The sequence below is a fragment of the Triticum aestivum genome, chromosome 3A (genome assembly GCF_018294505.1).
Source record: "Triticum aestivum cultivar Chinese Spring chromosome 3A, IWGSC CS RefSeq v2.1, whole genome shotgun sequence".
Taxonomy (NCBI): domain Eukaryota; kingdom Viridiplantae; phylum Streptophyta; class Magnoliopsida; order Poales; family Poaceae; genus Triticum; species Triticum aestivum.
In genome coordinates, this window is record NC_057800.1 from 303,447,581 (window position 1) to 303,466,483 (window position 18,903).

Here is an 18,903-nt window from a genome sequence, read left to right on the forward strand (position 1 = left end):
GGAGGGCGAGAGTGCGCCGCCGCCTAGGGTTTTGAACTGGAAAGGGAGAGAGCGAGGGTTTCGGAAGGGTGAGCGATAGCGAGGGAGAGAACGGGAGGTGAGGCCGAGGCGCGCGTGCTTGTCACGTGCGGAAGAAGCGAGGGAGCGGGCCGCTCCCGATTCTGTGGGGTGGATCGGTCCAGCATCTTTGATGGATACTCTCTTTTTTAGGGTGGATCATTCATCTGTTTTATAACCAAACAACCTTTTTTTTTGGTACCATCCCGACCTAACCTGGACGATTCTTGCAACCAAACACATCCAACTAGTGGCAAATTGTCTCGGGCATATGGCATCCTACCGAGCATGCCCTCTCCGCCTTCACAGATCGCATCGCCGCCCAGGGAAACGATGAGCCGCGAGGCCAGCGGCGCGTCGGTGAGCTCTGTCCCGGTACCCGAGCCAGAGCGGCAGCAGGGGCAGGGGAACCAAGGGGAGGAGGCGGGGTGGACGCCGCTGGAGAAGGTGGCGGATAAAGTGGAGGAGCTGTACAGTCTCCGCGACACCTTCTTCCCCCGAGACCCCTCCGAGAAGTCTGCGTCCCTCCGCGCCTGCGCCGACGCCGCCCTGGGAGTCCTCGATTCCCTGCCTCCCGGTACGCATCCCCACCCCCCAACCGGCAAACAAACTATTCATCTTCGTGTTAATATTCTTGTTTTCTAGCCAGCCCCTTTATTTTTGTTACTGTCACGTGTATTGATACTTCTAATTTAGAAGAAAACTCTAGTATGGGTGTCAACAGCTTCTGTAGATATGTGGTGCCGGGGTCTGGGAGCTATTAAGCGTGGTGGCTGGCCGCTGGCATGACATACACTAGGGGGAGTGCATGGTACAAAACAGACAAAACCAGTATTGGGGTAAGATAGTGATGATCACGGTAAGATGACAGTTTGAATACCATTGGTATGTATATGATGATTTCTGACCTTAGCCAGAACACGCTTAAAAAATTAAGGCCTCTTTTGGTTCATAGGATAGGATTATCGTAGGAATAGGAATCTTGTAGGAAATGAGATGACATGTATCTCAAATCCTATGAGTAGGAATAGGAAACAAGATGTCATTTGGTTGACACCAAAGGAATTTTTCCATTGAGTCTAGGCTCATTTTTATTTTCCTATGAAATGTGGAGGATAGGAACCAATCCTATATAGGAATAGGAATCCATTCCTATGAACCAAAGGGCTCTAAAGAAAAAAATCCTATAAGAATCCTATCCTCTAGAATTCCTATGAAATTCCTCCAAACCAAAGGAGGCCTAATTGTACAACCGTGGAACCTCGGTTGTCCTGTTGGCATGCAATAAATCAGAAGAGGGTTTACTGTATTGTGTAAGAAAGTTATGTTAGAGTACTATATATATAACGATGTAGCCTTTTGTATTTACCCCATTGCATAAGGGGTTTTCTGCATATTTCCTACACCAGTACATGTATATATACTGGACCATGGCACCATGGGAATACAAGTTGCATATTTTCTAACATGGTATTAGAGCTAGGTCAATTTTTTTGCACGCTGCAACTCGTGCTATTGATCCCCCGTGGCCGCCGCCGCTGCTTTTTCTCTCCATCGTAGCAGCCGGTCAACCCAAGGCCGCTCCTCTCCTTCCCTGCACGTCCGTGACGCTGCCGTTCAACTCCCTCCCATCCAGATCGAAGCGAGCCAAAAAACTTTTTGGTCCGGCCAGGGGAATTTATTTCACCTATCTGCCTATGCCTGGTCGGAAGAAGAGAAACTCACTGCAAAGGATAATATACTCCTAACCAGTGAATTCACAGAGGAAGAGGTGAAAAAAGCATTGTTCGGCATGGATAGTAATAGGGCACTGGCCCAGACAATATCCCGGCTGAGTTTTATAAGCATTGTTGGGATTTTGTTAAATCTGACATTATGCGTTTGTTTCATGCTTTTCATAATAACACTCTGGATGTGGCTCGTCTAAACTATGGTGTGATCACCTTGATACCCAAAATGAATGGTGCTAAGAAAATCCAACAATATCGCCCTATTTGTCTCCTTCGATGTCCTTATAAGTTGATCACTAAGGTGATGGATAACAGAGTAGCTATTTTTGCTGACAAGCTTATCAACAAACACCAGAATGCTTTTGTTAAGCACAGGAATATTATGGATGGGATCCTCACTCTCCATGAGGTGCTACACCATACTCATCAAAAGAAAAAAGTGGGCTAGTGCTTAAGCTAGATTTTGAAAAAGCCTGCAACAAGATAAACTGGGATTTCCTCCTTGAATGCCATAGTAACCGAGGGTTTGGGACAAATTGGTGTGGCTGGGTGAAAAAAAATCCTGAATAATGGTACAATAAGCGTAAAACTCAATAACGAGATGGGACCTTATTTCCAGAGCAACAAAGGTGTTCGCCAGGGCGATCCCTATTCCCCTTTTCTGTTTAACCTTGCTGTAGAAGCACTTTCTAAGATGATTCACAATGCTCAGAAAGAAAAAATGATAACTGGGTTCGTTCCGGACCTCATAGAGGGTGGCGTGGCCATCCTCCAATATGCTGACGATACGGTCATTTGCTTTGAACATTATGAGGAAGCTGCTGTTAATTTGAAACTCCTCTTATATATCTTTGAGCTTATGTCTGGACTCAAAATAAACTAACTTAAAAGTGAAATTTTGTGTGTTGGGGGAGACGATAATATACTAGCTTCCTATGCTGACAAATTGGGCATTTCCCGATGAAATACTTTTGAGTGCCGGTAAGCTACTCCACCTTGCGCAGCCTGGACTGGAGTTTTGTAGATGACAAATTCCTAAAATGTTGTGAATCGTGGATTGGTAATGCCGCATCCTCGGGAGGAAGACCTATACTCCTAAATTCCTCCCTTTCTAGCATTGTCTATTACTACATGGCTATGTTCTTACTTCCTAAGATGGTGATCTACAAATTAGACAAACATCGTAAAAAGTTCTTCTGGCAAGAAACTAATGGCAGGAAACGACATCATCTTGTGAAATGGACTAGGATCTGTAGATCTAAGAATAAAGGGGGATTGGGGGGGGGGGTGAAAGATCTCCTACCTCCACTGTCAGCTCTCCAACCGCGACGCCCGTGATTCTTAGGACGGCCGTCGCTCTCCACCTCGCCCTGACCAACGCTCCCCTGACCATCGCTCTCCCACTCGCTCTGACCGTCGGGGCCGCTCCCGTTCGCGTTTCCCTCCGGACGCGGAGTGGCGGACCTCCCGTCGTTGCTCCCCTTCCCCCACTCGTCGCCGGGAGCGCTCCGCTTCCCCGCCGCGCCGTGGATGAACCTCCCTTGCTCGCCCGGCCCCTTCTGGCCAGTCCCCCCCGGTTGACCGGTACCAGCCGCCTCATCGCGCCACTGCCGACCGGGGCGGGCAATGGCCCTAACAGGGGCCGGCAGGGCGCCAAGAAGAAGAAGCGTCGGGGACAGACCCGGGTGGCGGCCACCGCCCCCTTGGCCCCCGGTGCCTCCGCTCCTCCCGTGTCCGACCCCGCGGCGTCCGAAGTGACTTGCTTCAATTGCGGCATCGTCAGTCATTCGCAAGTTAACTGCACCAACCCGATTAGATCTGTCCTGGACGGCCATCAGCGGGATGAATCCTGGCGACGGGCTTTGCCCTCTGTGTGGGACCCCGAGGACTCGAACCACATCTTCTCTTGTGTCTCGGCCCAGTTTCTTTGGAGTTGTGCGCGCGAGTCGTTTGGTGGAAGTTGGTGCCACACCAACTTCTCGTACCTCTTCGCCAAGATCCAGGCCTCGCCCCCTACGTGTTGCCACATTAGGTGGCTGACCATAGGTGCCCTTGCCTGGACGCTTTGGACGGTTCGGAATAAGCTAGTCATCCAGCGGATTCCCCTTCGACGGGCTATTGACGCAGTGTTCAAACTTTGTGGTTTCTTGTAGCTTTGGCGGCCTCTTAGCCGCCCCCAGGACCAGGACGCCATCACCGTCATCATCTCCGACCTTCGTGCGATGGCTCTCCGATTGGCACCGCCGCTTCCTCCGCCACCTCCTGAGCCTGATTAGTGCCTCCTTGGCTCTCCGATGTTACCGGCCTTTTTTTGTTTCTTTGGGCTTGTTGAGCTGTGCCCTCGACAGAACCTCTTGTACTTTATGTTGTGAGACTTGGGTGTGTGTGTTGTGGACTCATTTGTGATACTTGGTGGTCTGTGGCGGTTTGCTTTATTTATAAAGCGGGGCGAAAGCCTTTTTCGGTAAAGATCTCCGTAAGCAAAATATTAGCTTACTCACGAAATGGTGGTGGGAACTCGAGACACAACAAGGGTTGTGGCAGGATGTGATTCGCGCTAAGTACTTGAAAAAAGATACGGTAACATCGGTGAGAAGTAGATTCGGATATTGACCGATTTGGAAAGCCATTATGAAGGTCAAAGAGTGCTATCTGGCTGGAAGAGGGGTGGTCTTGAAATCTGGCAACATTGCTAGAATGTGGATTGACTCCATTGCCAATAATCCTCCTTTGCGTGATAGATTCCCTGAACTTTATAGTATATGCAATGATCAGGAGATTACAGTTGCCGAGTTCAAAAAAAAATGTTGGCGTCGATTTCTTTAGGAGGCGCTTGCACCCTCCGCTGCTGGATCAGTGGGGGGAAGTCAAGCGAGTGGTTGGTTCATGGTTACTCTCCAATGAGCCGGACCAAGTAGTCTGGAATCTTGGGAAGAATAAACGCTTCACAGCTAAGTCTGTATACGCATACATGAAAAAGCATCTAGCTGGCTGTGATTATAGATGGATATGGAAAGCTAAACTCCCTCTTAAGATTCAAATATTTTTATGGCAATTATTCCAGGATGTTGTGTACACGAGATGTCATGAGCAGACGAAACTGGGTTGGAAACCCGAAGTGCTCCTTTTGTATGGATAGAGAAACCTCGTAACACCTTTTCTTCACCTGCCTTGTCGCCAGGGTAGTCTGGAGAACCGTTGGGTGTCCTAGGCACGAAATTATGCCCGAACAATCTGTGGCAATACTTCTACTGGTGTTATATTTTCTTGCCGGGTGGATCTAAATTCTATACCTTTGGCCTTGCTGCGATATGCTGGGCTATGTGGAACTGTCGCAATAGGGCCACATTTGAACCTAAAAAGCTAAAGACTCCTTTTGATGTGGTTTTCTCTGCGTGTGGTTTCTTGAACTACCGGGCAGGTTTGATGGCTGGAGTTGACCGCGATGCAATGGAACGTGGCGCCAAGATGCTCAAGACCAACGCTGCGACTATGATGAGGATCTGCGCGGCCCCAGCTGAACCTACGATGGACTGACGAGTTGTTGCCGTCCTGCCTTACCTCAGAAAAAATGCCCAGCTGTTATGTTAGACTTTGATCATTGCACTTGCGTGGGCTTTTGCTTTCTGCTCATCCTGTGAGCCTTACCCCCTCTGGAGATTGTTTGTTGGTACCCTCGTTGCGTTGGTTAGGCTAGTTGGTATTTAGGTGTCACTGGGTTTTCGCCCCATAATGAGCTGCTCGATGACGAGTGCTTACAGTGGGTTTCATAGTGGTGCCTTGAACTCGCTTTCCCCTTTCTAGCTTCCTTAAGCTCGAACTACTGTATTTCCGTTATGATAAGTAATGGGAAGGGGTTATGCCCGGTTAAAAAAAAAGATCGAAGCGAGCCTCCAGCGATCGATTCAGATCGAAGCCAGCTCCAAGAGCCTCTTGCTCGTGATCGATCCAGATCAAGCCCACACAGGAGTCTCTGCCCGCGATCGATCCAGATCAAGCCCGCACAGGAGTGTCCGCCCACGATCGATCTTCCGCCGCCGGCCTCGTTTTTCGCCGTCCCTCACCGGATCCGGCCACCAGTCGCCGATCTTCGTCGCTCTCGTCCGGTCCGGCCATCCCTCGCCAAGGGGTCCGTCCCCTTGCCCTTATATAGCGTTTGATGGGGGCCGGTCCGTGCCCCTTCGCCTTCTGAAGATGGATGCAGAACAGAGGAAGAGCAATGATGGCGCCGCGCCGCGCCTGACAAGCTTTATGTTAGCCCGGGTAGTTGCCGAGGCATCGTGGGGAAGTGGGGGCGTCCTGCGCCCCGTCGTGCGCCATGTGTCGAGCCTGGCCCGCAGGCGAATGGGGCCCGCGCCGTTTCGCCCCCTCCCTCCGCAGACAGAGTCGTGCACGCCGCAGGCGCGGGTGCTACTTTCGGGCCCGTGGGACTGGCGGTACCCATGCCCGTCTGCCTGCGGCCCAGAGCGCGGCGCCACCTGTAGGCCCAAGGCAGGCCCACCTCCAGGGCGTCACGAGTAAGACCCTCGCGAGGGCTTTGCCTCGCGAGGCATGCGTCATCGAGTGTCACCATGAGCCTCGCGAGGCCCTCTTGCGGGGCGGCTTCCTGAGGCCCCGGGGGCATGCGAGTCAAGGGCTGCACGGCGGAGTCACGCGGCCCTGCGTCTTTACGTGGGTGATGCACGTGGCGACGTGCGGAGCCAGAGGGGCGCCAACAGACGCGAATGATGAGGCTTCCCTCTTCGTGCTAAGGGAGCAAGGACAGCGCACCGGTTCCCAAAGCAATCCCCAAAGGTTACCCGTTCGGTGCAAGAAGACCAAGATGACGGGCTCGCCAGCACGGAGGTCATCACCGAGCCCACCGAGTTGAGGGTCGCGAGGTAGAGCGGAACGTAGGCAACGAGCGCACCCCAGAGTTCGAACCTTCTTGGGTCCCCATAGCCCCGATTCCAACAACTAATATTTGGAAAACTTTAAAATCCTGCATCCCGTGGGTTTTGCAATCTCCCTGCTGTGTGCTACGTAATGGCTCGCTCATCTCTTTCTGGCATGATCAATAGTCACCCCTGGGCAGGCTGCACTTGATTTCCCCCGTACTCTATTCTTTTGCTTGAGACCCTTCCTGCAACGTCTCTTCTCAGGTTGAGAAGGATTTTTGGCACACAACCTGCACCCAAATCTTGTCAATGGCTTCCAGAGAGTTAGAATGGATGTTGCTCCGCCTAGCTCTCTGTTCCACCAAACTCACATAATTGACCTCTGGTCACCTGGGCTACGGCTCGTTTTGAATGCATAAGGTAGACAATGGTCTACCTTTTCTTCAAAGGAAAGTAAACTAATTATCTGACTGGTTTTCTTAAAGAAAGAGTTCAGATTGGTTGGAAACTATTCGAACTGTTTTTACGCCTATTCATATAAATATGTGCATATGTATCTTCATCAGATTTCTTGTAATAGTTCACCCTTGTAGAAATGTTCCTGCCATGCTCTGTTTCTGTATTAATTTTAGTTTCTCATACGTTACAGAGCAAAGAAAATCCCCAGAAGAGCGTGTTATTTATGAATTTTTGATGGGAAAAATACTCGATGTCTTCCCAGATTATTGTAAGGAGGCTGAAGAGCATTTATCCAAAGCAGTACGTAGCAGAAGATTAAACAATTCCTTCTCTTGCTCCTGGAGTTTTCCTGGTTAGAATCCTAAATAATGTCTGTTGCTCCTGGATAGGTAAAGCTGAATCCATCTCTTGTGGATGCATGGCTATGTTTGGGTAACTGCATCTGGAAGAAGGGGAATTTGGCATCAGCAAGGAACTGTTTCTTATTAGCACTAAGTAAGGTAAATTAATCTGGATGTAGTTACTTATTCTGTTCTTATATGTTTCTTAATTCTCCAGAGCATAATTTCATTTGGCAGGGCGCAGATAAGAAAATACTATGTCAACTCTCAATGCTTGAAAGGAGTATGGCTCAATGTAAGGATGTCTTCTATCACTCAACCGATGGTTTTTCAAAGTTCAAAGTTCTATTGCAAACTATGCCACCGTCCTAACTCCACCGATGAATAGCTAGGCATGCATAATCTGTTTTTTTTTTGTATACAATTACAAGAATTTTTTTTGCTCTTTTTTGTGTGAGATAATAAAATTAATCTGCCATTTTTGCTCAAATTATCTTATAGCATTACTTGGATGATAAGTAAAGAAGTTTTTAACAAGACTATCACGAGACTTAGTATTGTATCGAAGCATTGGCTATTAGTTGTAGTGCTGATGTTATTGTGCCATTGTGCCTGTTGTTAGAGGAGCAACTTAGATGTATTGCATAGCCCATGGGGCAAACATGTAGTACAATATACTTGGGGTACAAGGAAGGAAATCTATACTAAAACAAATAAGTAAAGAGACATAGGCCAATATAGATTCGTTTCGGCAGTACCGTCAAGAGGATGTCGAGTTTGTTCGGAGGGACGAGCATGGGGGAAGTCGGAATGGACGAGAGAGAGAGAGAGAGAGAGGGAGGGAGGAACTCCTACCCGAGTTGACGACTCCTGGGCTCAACGCCACGTGCTCACCCCTGCTCAAGCGTGTGCCCACTTCCAGACGTGTGCCCTACTGGTCAGACGTGGGCTGCCGCCTCCTTTCCACCGCCCAACATCTCCCAAATCGACGAATGCGACCAGCTTACTGCCTACACACGCCAGTTAGGCCCTTCTCCGCCATCCATGTCGCTCCTGCCCCGATCGATGCCCCACAGATTGTTTCTGCCCTTCCGGCCACCGCCACCATTGCTAGGAATCTCCTTTCAAGTTGCCCCCGATGTTGTGTACGGCTGTGCTAGCTGGGTGTTGCTAGTGCTTGGGCCTGTTACTTCTTGGTCACCTGTTTTCTCCTGATTGCATGTCCATCTGTGTTGGGCGATATTCTAAGAAAATCAAGAAAAAATGTCATCATGAGGCACTGTCTTTCTTCCTCGACGCTTGGTCATTTTTTGACGGTTTTCTTTGCCGACTCCATCTCGCACATGCACCTTCCACTGGTGTTGGGCGCTCGTCCGCTAGTTGCTCTTTTCCGCTGCTCCTCGGAAGCATCTTATCCGCACTACCTCCTACGTAGCCTCTTTTGCAAACACGATGGCTCATGTATCATTGTCTCATGTGTGCTTCCTAGCTTCTACTCCCTCCGTTCCCAAATATAACTCTTTCTAGAGATTCCAACAAGTGATTACATACGGAGCAAAATGAGTGAATCTACACTCTAAAATATGTCTACATACATTCGTATGTTGTAGTCCATTTGAAATGTCTAAAAAGACTTATATTTAGGAACGGAGGGAGTAGCTTTGTTCTATTTTCCATTGTGTCTACCAAGTCTGTTGTGCTTTTATATTTCTCATGCCATGCGATCCCACCATGTTAAGGAGTATCAGTATTGGTCTAGCAGTCCTTGTTAGGCTATGTCTCTTTTCTTGTACCCAAGTCTTGTGTAATATGTATATACCCCTTGGGCTATGCAATAGAGATAAGCTGCATCCATAAAATCAGTGGTTTCTCCAAAAGGCTCGAGAGTTGTGTAAAGGAGTTCCAACAAGTCCCACACAATTTGCAAAGAAAAGATCGCCTAGCACTCGAGGGCTACTAATGAGGTTGTAGAGCAAAGAACGCGAGACATGATCCCGAGGGCTCCCTTGGTCCCTTTGAAAGGGCGATCCCATGACAGATGAAGTTAGAGTACTCAGCCCGGAGAGGGTCGCGAGCCCGAAGTAGATGCAGACAAGATACAAGACCCGAGATGTGAAGCTGCGTAGGTCTCGAGGCCCTGAACCATCCCGGGTCAAGCTGTGTAACCCTAGCCATGCCAGTATATAAGGTGTGACTAGGGACCCACCCGATGCCGCCAAAGCCAAAGATAGAGAAAAATAGATCTAGCCTTCTCCAGAAAGACAAGGAAGGAACTCACAAAGAGGATCTTGCAATTCAGAGGGATGGAGGGAGGGACGGCGACGACGACACATGTCTAGCTAGAGGTGGCATGAGGTCCTAGTGGATGAGGGCGGCCTGAAGATGCGAATGATGAGTGGTGGCGACCAAGGCATCACATATTCGGCGGGGACTCTTGCTTCAACACAACACCAGAGTGGAGCATCGATGTGCTCCATTGGATTTCCGACAACTTTGATCCTAGCACTATCAATGGAGGCATCATCCAGGGGCTCTTTGATCCTAGCACTATCTTGGGAGAAGATGGCTTCGACCCAGGGACTCTAGCTTCCAGCACCCATGTGCTATGATGTCGATCCAGTCAAGGAGATGGCCATTGGAAGCTTGGACCGTGAAAAATGATGGGAACGGGGGAAGACTGGGAAACGGTCGAGATTGAGTACAAAAACGGGCTAGCCGCTTCATGCCGGAGAGGAGGGGATCATCCATAGGACCGAAAAAAGAATCGATAGGGAGGAGTGGAATCCATTTGATAAGAATGAGATCGGGGGAGAGGCTGAGGGAGGTGATCGAGAGGACGAGTTGCGGATGTCTGATTTTTTTTCCTAAACCTGGGTGCATGATAGGATGTTATGAATGCATCTATTGCATAGTCTAAGGGGCAAATATATAGTACGGGGGACTTGGAGTACAAGAAAGGAAATCTAGACTAATACGAACACCTAGACGAATAGTAATACTCCTTAACACAAATCAGACTTTGATAGTTTAAATTTGTGCTTTTTGCTTAGTCCCATTTCCGTTGTATAAGCCTTGCTCCATAGATAATCTTGACTTTGTAGTTGCCGATCGAACGAGACAGAGAGAGAGAAGGAAGGAGATGAGCTTGCGCGCGCGAGAGGGAGTTTTGTACTGCCACAACGCGCAGCATTTTCTGTTCTGTTATTCCTCATCTTATGCATCATACAGGAGGACTCCACTAACCACCTCCCGGCCAGGCTGCTGCGATCCGCAAGTGTCGCTCCATCCAGCGACTGGATCGACCAGAGACCACGACCAGGAGGTGGGAGTATCCTACGGAGAGATGCAGCTCTCCACTACGTACATGTCCAAGCATGCATTATTTCACAACAGAAAGAAAAACTACACTACTGCATGAGATTACTTAGGCTAACATTTCACCCCCTAATCTCACTGCACTACGCCGATCATCCCAAGTCTTTGCCGCATCTCGATGAAATGAACGCGCCCGAGCGCCTTGGTGAGTGCATCGGCCAGCTGATCCTGAGTCCCAACATGATCTATCTCCACCTGTTTCTTCTCCATACAATCTCGCACGAAGTGAAACTTAACGTCGATGTGTTTACTTCGATCATGATGAACTGGGTTCTTGCTCAGAGCTATGGCTGATTTGTTGTCCACCAGTAATTTGAACTTCGCTGGCGAGGTACCTACGATGTCCTCCAGCAGCCGGCTCAGCCACAGTCCCTGACAAGTGGCAGCTGCTATTGCAACGTATTCTGCTTCACAGGAAGAGAGAGCAACAATCTTCTGCTTTTGAGAGCTCCAAGTAACCAGATTTTTACCGAGGAAGAAAACATGTCTAGAAGTGCTTTTCCGATCTCCAGCGTCCCCAGTATGATCGCTATCGCTGAATCCAATCAGTTCAGCGGCTCCATGTCCTCTCCTGTAGCTGCACCCGTAGTGCATTGTGCCCTTGATATACCTTAGTATCTGTTTGACTGCTGCCCAGTGATGAGTGCTTGGCTTCTCCATGAATCTGCTTACAATACCCACTGAATGTGCAATGTCTGGCCTCGTGTTCACAAGATAGCGCAGGCTCCCAATCACCCTGCGGTACAGAGTGGCATCAAACAGTTCACCGTCATCTTCTTTTTTCAGTTTCAGGCGACACTCCATCGGCGTGTGACAACTGTTGCAGTTGCTCATCTCTGCTATCTCCAGAATCTTGCCCGCATAGCTCTTCTGACTCGAGTAATTCCACTGCTGCTTTGTCCTACCTCTATGCCCAGATAGTAACTTAGCAGCCCGAGATCACTCATCTTGAAGAGTTGCTGCATCTGCTCTTTGAAAGAGATAATGTCTGCTGCTGCGGTTCCTGTGATGATCAGATCATCTACATACACTCCAACCAACAAGTATGATTGTGAGTTACCTCGTCGGTACACTGCATGCTCCAGAGCGCTCCGCGTGAAACAAAGGGAGGTGAGAGTTTCATCGAACTTTGCATACCACGCCCGCGGTGCCTGATGCAGACCATACAGTGCTTTGTGCAGACGGAGTACCTTTCCTTCCTGGCCTGCAACTTCATACCCGGGTGGCTGAGCAACGTACACTTCCTCAGTGAGATTGCCGTTTAGGAAGGCTGACTTCACATCCATGTGATGAACTTCCCAGCCAGAGTGCGCGGCGAGGGCCAGCAGCAGTCGAACTGTCTCCATGCGAGCTACGGGGGCGAAGACCTCCTCCAAATCCACCCCCTGACGCTGGACGTACCCCTTTGCGACGAGGCGAGCTTTGTGCTTGACGACATTGCCTGCCGGATCACGTTTGACACGAAAAACCCATTTCAGTCCTATCGCCTTGTGTCCAGCCGGGAGCTGAGCGAGTTTCCATGTGCCATTGTCGACGATGGACTGCATCTCGACATCCATGGCGCCTTTCCACGCCTTGCTGGCTAGCGCTTCATCCACTTCACGTGGCTCCTCCGCGCTGAACAGACAGCGCACGAGCAGGCAGCGCTCAAACTGTTCGCGCACTGCCTGATCTTCAGTCTCCTCCAGCACACTTGTGAAGCTCCGGTAGCGAACCGGCTGTCTTGTTGGCGCGTCGTGTCTGGAGTCGTGTGACTGAGGCGTGGCCGAGCAATCTTCGCTTGCTGCTGTAGGTGTCGCCGGAGCGGACTGTGATGTCCCTGATGCACTCGAGGCGGGCGTGATCGCCCCAGCAGGAGAGGCCGTAAATGCAGGTGTTGTTGGCGATGGGGACCGTTGCGGTGTCGAGGCACACGCCGGAGACCCTGCTGGCAGTGGTGTACACGACTGTGAAGGTGGTCGGCGCGGCACGATTCTCTGCCGCCCCCGGTGCACGCCATGTCCAGGGCCTGCTCTCTTCAAAGATCACGTCTCGTGTTACCTGCACCTTCGTTGTAGGATTGTACACACGGTAGGCCTTGGAACCTTCCTCGTATCCGATGAACACCATTGCCGTTGAGCGGTCGTTGAGCTTGGTGACGCCGGGGCCAACGTTCTTGACATGAACCGTGCACCCGAACGTGCGCAAGTGTTGCACGTTGGGCTTACGGCCGTGCCACGCTTCATAAGGCGTGACACCCTCCAGACTGCGCGTGGGCGCGCGGTTGAGCACATACACGGCGGTTCTCACCACCTCCGCCCAGAAGTACGCCGACATGTCCATGCTCTTCAACATGCATCTGGCCATTTCCACGACCGTCTGATTCCTCCGCTCTACCACTCCATTTTGCTGCGGCGAGTACGGAGCAGTGGTGTAGTGTTTGACACCGATCTCTTCACAGTAGACCTTGAACTCGCCGGAGTTGAACTCGCCGCCGCGATCAGATCTGAACGCGCGCAGCTTGCAATTTCCCTCTGCCTTCGCGAGAGTTTGCACCTTTTTGAACCTTGCAAAGGCCTCATCTTTGGACTTGAGCAGCTCCAACCACATGTAGTGACTATAGTCGTCCACGATCAGCAGAAAATACTTGCTCCCTCCAGGTGTGGTCGGCTCGATCGGCCCACAAAGGTCAGTGTGCACGAGCTCTAGCCCGCGCTCTGCGCGGTACGCGACGACTTGTGGGAACGGCGTGCGATGTTGCTTTCCGAGAGCGCACCCATCACAGTACTCCTCGACGCGGTCGATCACTGGCATGCCCTGCACCATCTGCTTCGATGACATAGTGCGGAGAGCACGGAAATGCAGATGCCCCATGCGCGCGTGCCAACGCCAGGTCACGTCGTCTCCTAGCGCCAGCATGCACCTGGGCGCGTCGATCTCGAGCGCGCCAATGTACAGACGATTTCCAGAGCGATGGATGTGTGCCAGTGTGCGCCGTCCTGGGTCCTGGATGGTCATCACGCCAGCTTGGATGTTGACGATGCAGCCCGCTTTGTCCAGCTGTCCAACTGACATGATGTTCGTGCGCAGGCTCGGGATGTGAAAAACACCCGTGAGCACGCGCTGCCCTCCGCCTTGGCAGTGGAAGACCATCGAGCCGCGTCCGCGTATGGCCACCACAGAGCCGTCGCCGAACTTAACCGTGCCGTGCACAGTTTCGTCAAGCGACGCAAAGACTTTCATGTCGCCCGTCATGTGGCTGCTGGTGCCGGTGTCGAAGTACCACACTCCGTTCGGCGAGGGCATTGGCATTACCTTTTCTTCGTTGAGGAAGACTTCCTGCGGCGCGGCGATCTGAGGCGTGGAAACGGTGGTGACCACGGCCATGTACAGACCTGGGTCGTGATCTGCGCCGGCTTGCACCAGGTTTGCCTGCTCCTGGGTGCCCTTTTGCTCCTGCTCACGGAGCCACGTCCGGCACTCCTTCTTCCAGTGCCCCGGGATGCCGCAGTGATGGCATTTCCCTTTCTTCTTCTTGCCGCCTGAGCCGCCCGATGCCTGCACCCTGGTTTCCTGACGCAGGCTTGCCGCCGCCCGCGCCTTTGGGTTTAGCTGGTGACTTGTTCTTGCCGCTGCCCGCGCTGGATGTCGACCCGCCGCCACCGCCTTGTTTTTCTCTGGCCATCCATTCCTCGTGCGTCAGCATGAGGCAGCCCAGTGGACTGCGTGGCGTAGTCGAGGTCGTAGTGATCCTCGCAAGCCGAGAAGCGCCCGACGAGTTTTTCGATCGTCATGGTCTTCATATCGATCAGTGATTCAATCGCCATGGCCATCGGGCGATACTTCCGCGGCACCACACGAAGAAATTTCTGAACAACTTTGCGACGAGGGCGGCGAGACGCAGCCCGAAATCCTCGACGGACTCTCCGTCTTTGAACCGGAGATCCTCAAATTCTCGCCGGCGCACCTGCGCCTTGGCCTCGCGGGCGCGCTCACTGCCCATCCGCATCGTCCGGATCGTTTCCCACGCCGTCTTCGCCGTGTCCTTGGCGGCCAGCACGCGCAGCATCTCCGGTAGAACGCCGGTGAGAATGATCTGCAGCGCGCGCCGGTCGTCGTTTTCGTCGGCGACGTCGCCGGTCACCGCGGACCAGACCCAGGCGACCTGCAACTTGACCTGCATCACAAGCGCCCACTCCATGTAGTTGGTGCGCGTGAGCATCATGGACGCCCCCGCCTCCTCGCGCACGACGTGCTCAACCTCCCTGATCTCGCCGCTGCCGGTGAGGCGCGCGAGCGGAGCTGTGGATGTTGGCGTCTTCGGCGGCGACTTGCCACCGCCTTTGTTCTTCCCGTCTGACTCGTCACCGGACATCACTACGACGGATCACACATCGCCGCCGCGCCAGGGATCAAACGCCTAGGCTCTGATACCAAATGTAGTTGCCAACGAGACAGAGAGAGAGAGAGGAAGGAGATGACCTTGCGCGAGAGAGAGAGTTTTGTGCTGCCACAACGCGCAGCGTTTTCTGTTCTGTTATTCCTCATCTTATGCATCATACAGGACTCCACTAACCACCTCCCGGCCAGGCTGCTGCGATCCGCAAGTGTCGCTCCATCCAGCGACTGGATCGACCAGAGACCATGACCAGGAGGTGGGAGTATCCTACGGAGAGACGCAGCTCTCCACTACGTACATGTCCAAGCATGCATTATTTCACAACAGAAAGAAAAACTACACTACTGCATGAGATTACTTAGGCTAACAGACTTTGACTTGAATTGGTTAGTTTCCTTTTTGATGGAGTTGTCACTAAATTGAGTAGAATTTGAGAACTTCATGGGTGGTCCCTGAGCTTTAATTTATGGTATGTCCTTTTCTCTCATAGGTGTTCAGATTAGCCTCTTGCTCACTGATCCGCTTTACAAAAAGGACTAGGCATTATTGGTTAAGAGTTATTATTTTGGGGAAGTTCAACATAATTTTCTGATGTGTTGGATTATCTATTGTTGATTGTTTCTGTGCATGAGTTTTTTTTTCTCTTAGATAATATTTTGCACCTAGTTTGATGGAAGCTGATTTTTGGTGTCGGCAAATTTTCATCTCGTTGCACTCATGTATTTTCTATTTGCATCTGCAGCTAGTGAAGACCAAGTGTTGTTAGTGGAAGAGAGCATTAATCATGCAAAAGAAGCTGTAATGCTGGACATAAAAGATGGAAATTCCTGGTGTACGAGTCCCTTGTTTCTAAATATATTTGCATATGTTCTGTGCTCTTACCTAGCTAGAGATGGTATTGTAGTTTTAATTCCATGATGTTAGTTTGCTGATAAAATATAGTAGGTGATTTTTGAGTTGAAGATGCATTGATTATGTGATTTTTGCATATTATCAATACATTTTATGACCTTGAGCTCGAGTTAGCTGTATGGATGCATAATCAGAAATCTAAAATGGCCACTCAAGATCTTTAACCTATTTTCTGACCAGGAATATGTTCTTAAGCATGTTCTGCCTCCTAGGGCATAAATTGCTTTTAGTTTTTATTTTCTTATTCTCTAGAAATTATTAAAACATGGTAATTCTAACCTTCAGTTTTGCATGTCAGAACATCTGATTGCATGACATGTTGTAGGTCTTGGTTCGGTCGCCCACAGGCCCACCAAGCGCAGACCAATCTATTCCACCGTGGCTTATAGACTACAAAGGTCAAGTCTCACTCGGGATATGATCTCCAAGCCCTCACAAATTTCTTGGTGCCTTCACACCTTGAAGGCTCCCAAGCACACCTAGTCGATCTAGGATGCGCACACCCTCAAAAGTTTACAATATAAGGTTGCCTTTGATGAATCCCTTGAAGGGGAGCCTTGGCGCAGCGGTAAAGCTGTTGCCTTGTGACCATGAGGTCACGGGTTCGAGTCCTGGGAAACACAGAAATGCAGGGAAAGGCTACGTACTATACACCCAAAGTGGTCAGACCCTTCCCCGGACCCTGCGCAAGCGGGAGCTACGTGCACCGGGCTGCCCTTTCTTTTTTGACGAATCCCTTGGTTATGCTTCATAAGATAATCTCCTCCACACTCAAACTGTCATAGGATAGATCTTTGGATTTGGAGAGTTTGGATGTTTGAAAGATAGACTTGAGAGCAAATAGGAGAGAAGATATTCAAAGGTTTGACGTGGATGTTGGAGTAGAATGCTTTTTGAACTCAGCGCAATGATAGCCACAAGGGTGTTTAATCTTTCGGTGGGAGGCACTTATTCGATTTGCGTTGAATCGACCTTTAGGTCCTTGACTACCTAACTACACCAGACACTAGATGGTGCACCCTACCGCTAGACTTGTATCCTTGGGGTTACCGATGATGTCAGAGGCACGTCCAGCCTGCCCATGAATGTCTAATCCCCTGTGTTTGACCGAGAACAAAAGAGAACTAAGAATAGCAATCTAAGTATTGCAAACTAAGGATTGATTAAACTGGGGTTCCAAATGCGGTTCGCTAATGGCGTTGGACATGTCAGTTTACATGAAGTTGGAACATTGGCTGGCTTTTGAGTAAACCAAACCCAATTCTAAACGATGCCTTAGGGGTGGTATTTTTGGTGGCACAAAGGGGAAATTCGGCCAGCCCAAGGAGGGTGCCGAAATCAACCCTAAGTCCGTTTTCTCCACTAATACGGACTCTAAAAACTGCTTATTGTTCTGTATTTCATTATTTTGTGGGCCTGGCCTAAAAGCGAGGTCACACAACACCTATGGATGATTATGGACAAAGTTATGAAGTGTCGTCTTGTATATTTCATCCATGTTTCCATGTGTCATCATGGCGGACGCAAAGTCTTGAAATCCTCTTATCCTCACTAGAAGGGCCATCTTCATTCCTCGTATGCTTGCTCATGCTGCAGTGCTTGCCCCTCTCGTCCATGCTAGGTGCTTTATTCCTTAATACTCCCTCCGTTCCTAAATATAAGTCCTTTTAGAGATTACAATATGGACTACATATGGAGCAAAATGAGTGAATCTACACTCTAAACTACGTTTATATACATCCGTATGTACTCAATATTGAAATCTATAAAAAGACTTATATTTAGGAACGGCGGGAGTAATATAAACATATTTGATTTAGTTGAGTCATATTCTCATGAGCATTAGTGTAAGTTCTTAGAATTGAATGTACTCCCTCCGTCCGGAAAAACTTGTCCCTTAAATTGATGTATCTAGCACCAAGTTAGTGCTAGATACATCCATTTGAGGAACAGGCTTGGGACAAGTTTTTTCGGACGGAGGGAGTAGCTGATATTTAATTGACGTGTGTGAGGTCTGATGATCAGTCTTTGTCTTTCTGTTACTTGAGGAGGTGTGGCTGGGGGCTGTGAGTATAACTGTAGTAGACAAGTCCTCACAACACTTAACTTCTCTCTTAGAAGTGGATGTTTGAGTTGAAGCGCTTGAGTGAACTTGGTGGGACAGGGTTAGGGTATGTATAGGTTAGACCTAAAATATCTGACTGTTGCACACTTCTCTGTACAGCTCAGAGGCACCGAATGATCAGCATGGAGGCTCCGACTGAACTGCAAAGAGGCAACTTTTGTATAGCTCGGAGTGTCTGAGTAGAAAGTATCCAGAGGCTTCAACTGGCATTGACACACCTGCGCGCGCTACTGGACCTCATTCGGAATTTCCGATCGGCGATGGTTCATAGGTTCAGACCGATGTACAGAGGCTTGCACGAGTGCTTTGGTGGCTTTGAGTGGAGTTGTCATGTAGGCTCCTGATGGGCAAGGGTTTTGGAACGACTATCTCTCTGAATGAATCTGGCTTGGTGGCTCCTAACAGTGTAAAGAGAGCGAGAATATTAGGGAAATGGTTGAGGTTTTTGGGTGATTTTGGGTTTCGATCTTTAAGCACATAGCAAGAAGCTCATCACTACACATACTTGATTCCCTTTTGATGGTATAGACATACCTATGGACTCAATGTGATCTTGGATCACTAACAACTAAAAATTTGTCCTTAGCCTTGCTAACACTTGTCCTTGAAGAAGTGGGGGTCACCAACCATTAGTCCCTTTAATCATGTT

General features: G+C 49.9%; 1 protein-coding gene across 9 annotated transcripts in view; it reads left to right on the forward strand.

Moving 5' to 3' along the window:
- The first annotated feature begins 268 nt into the window (after nt 1-268).
- The window catches only part of LOC123061212 (tetratricopeptide repeat protein 5), a 39,086-nt gene continuing 20,451 nt past the window's right edge, over nt 269-18,903 (forward strand). For 2 of the 9 annotated variants that reach the window (XR_006428769.1, XR_006428768.1), the window contains exons 1-5: nt 270-634; nt 7,314-7,423; nt 7,513-7,623; nt 7,702-7,759; nt 15,960-16,049. Coding sequence is in view for 7 of the 9 variants with exons in the window: in XM_044484197.1 (XP_044340132.1) it covers nt 346-634; nt 7,314-7,423; nt 7,513-7,623; nt 7,702-7,759; nt 15,960-16,049 (658 nt within the window). In the remaining 2 variants the exon portion in view is untranslated. Of the gene's footprint in view, nt 635-766; nt 897-7,313; nt 7,424-7,512; nt 7,624-7,701; nt 7,760-15,959; nt 16,050-18,903 lie in introns of all 9 variants that reach the window. The other 7 variants (XM_044484199.1, XM_044484201.1, XM_044484197.1 and 4 more) reach the window with 7 other exon arrangements.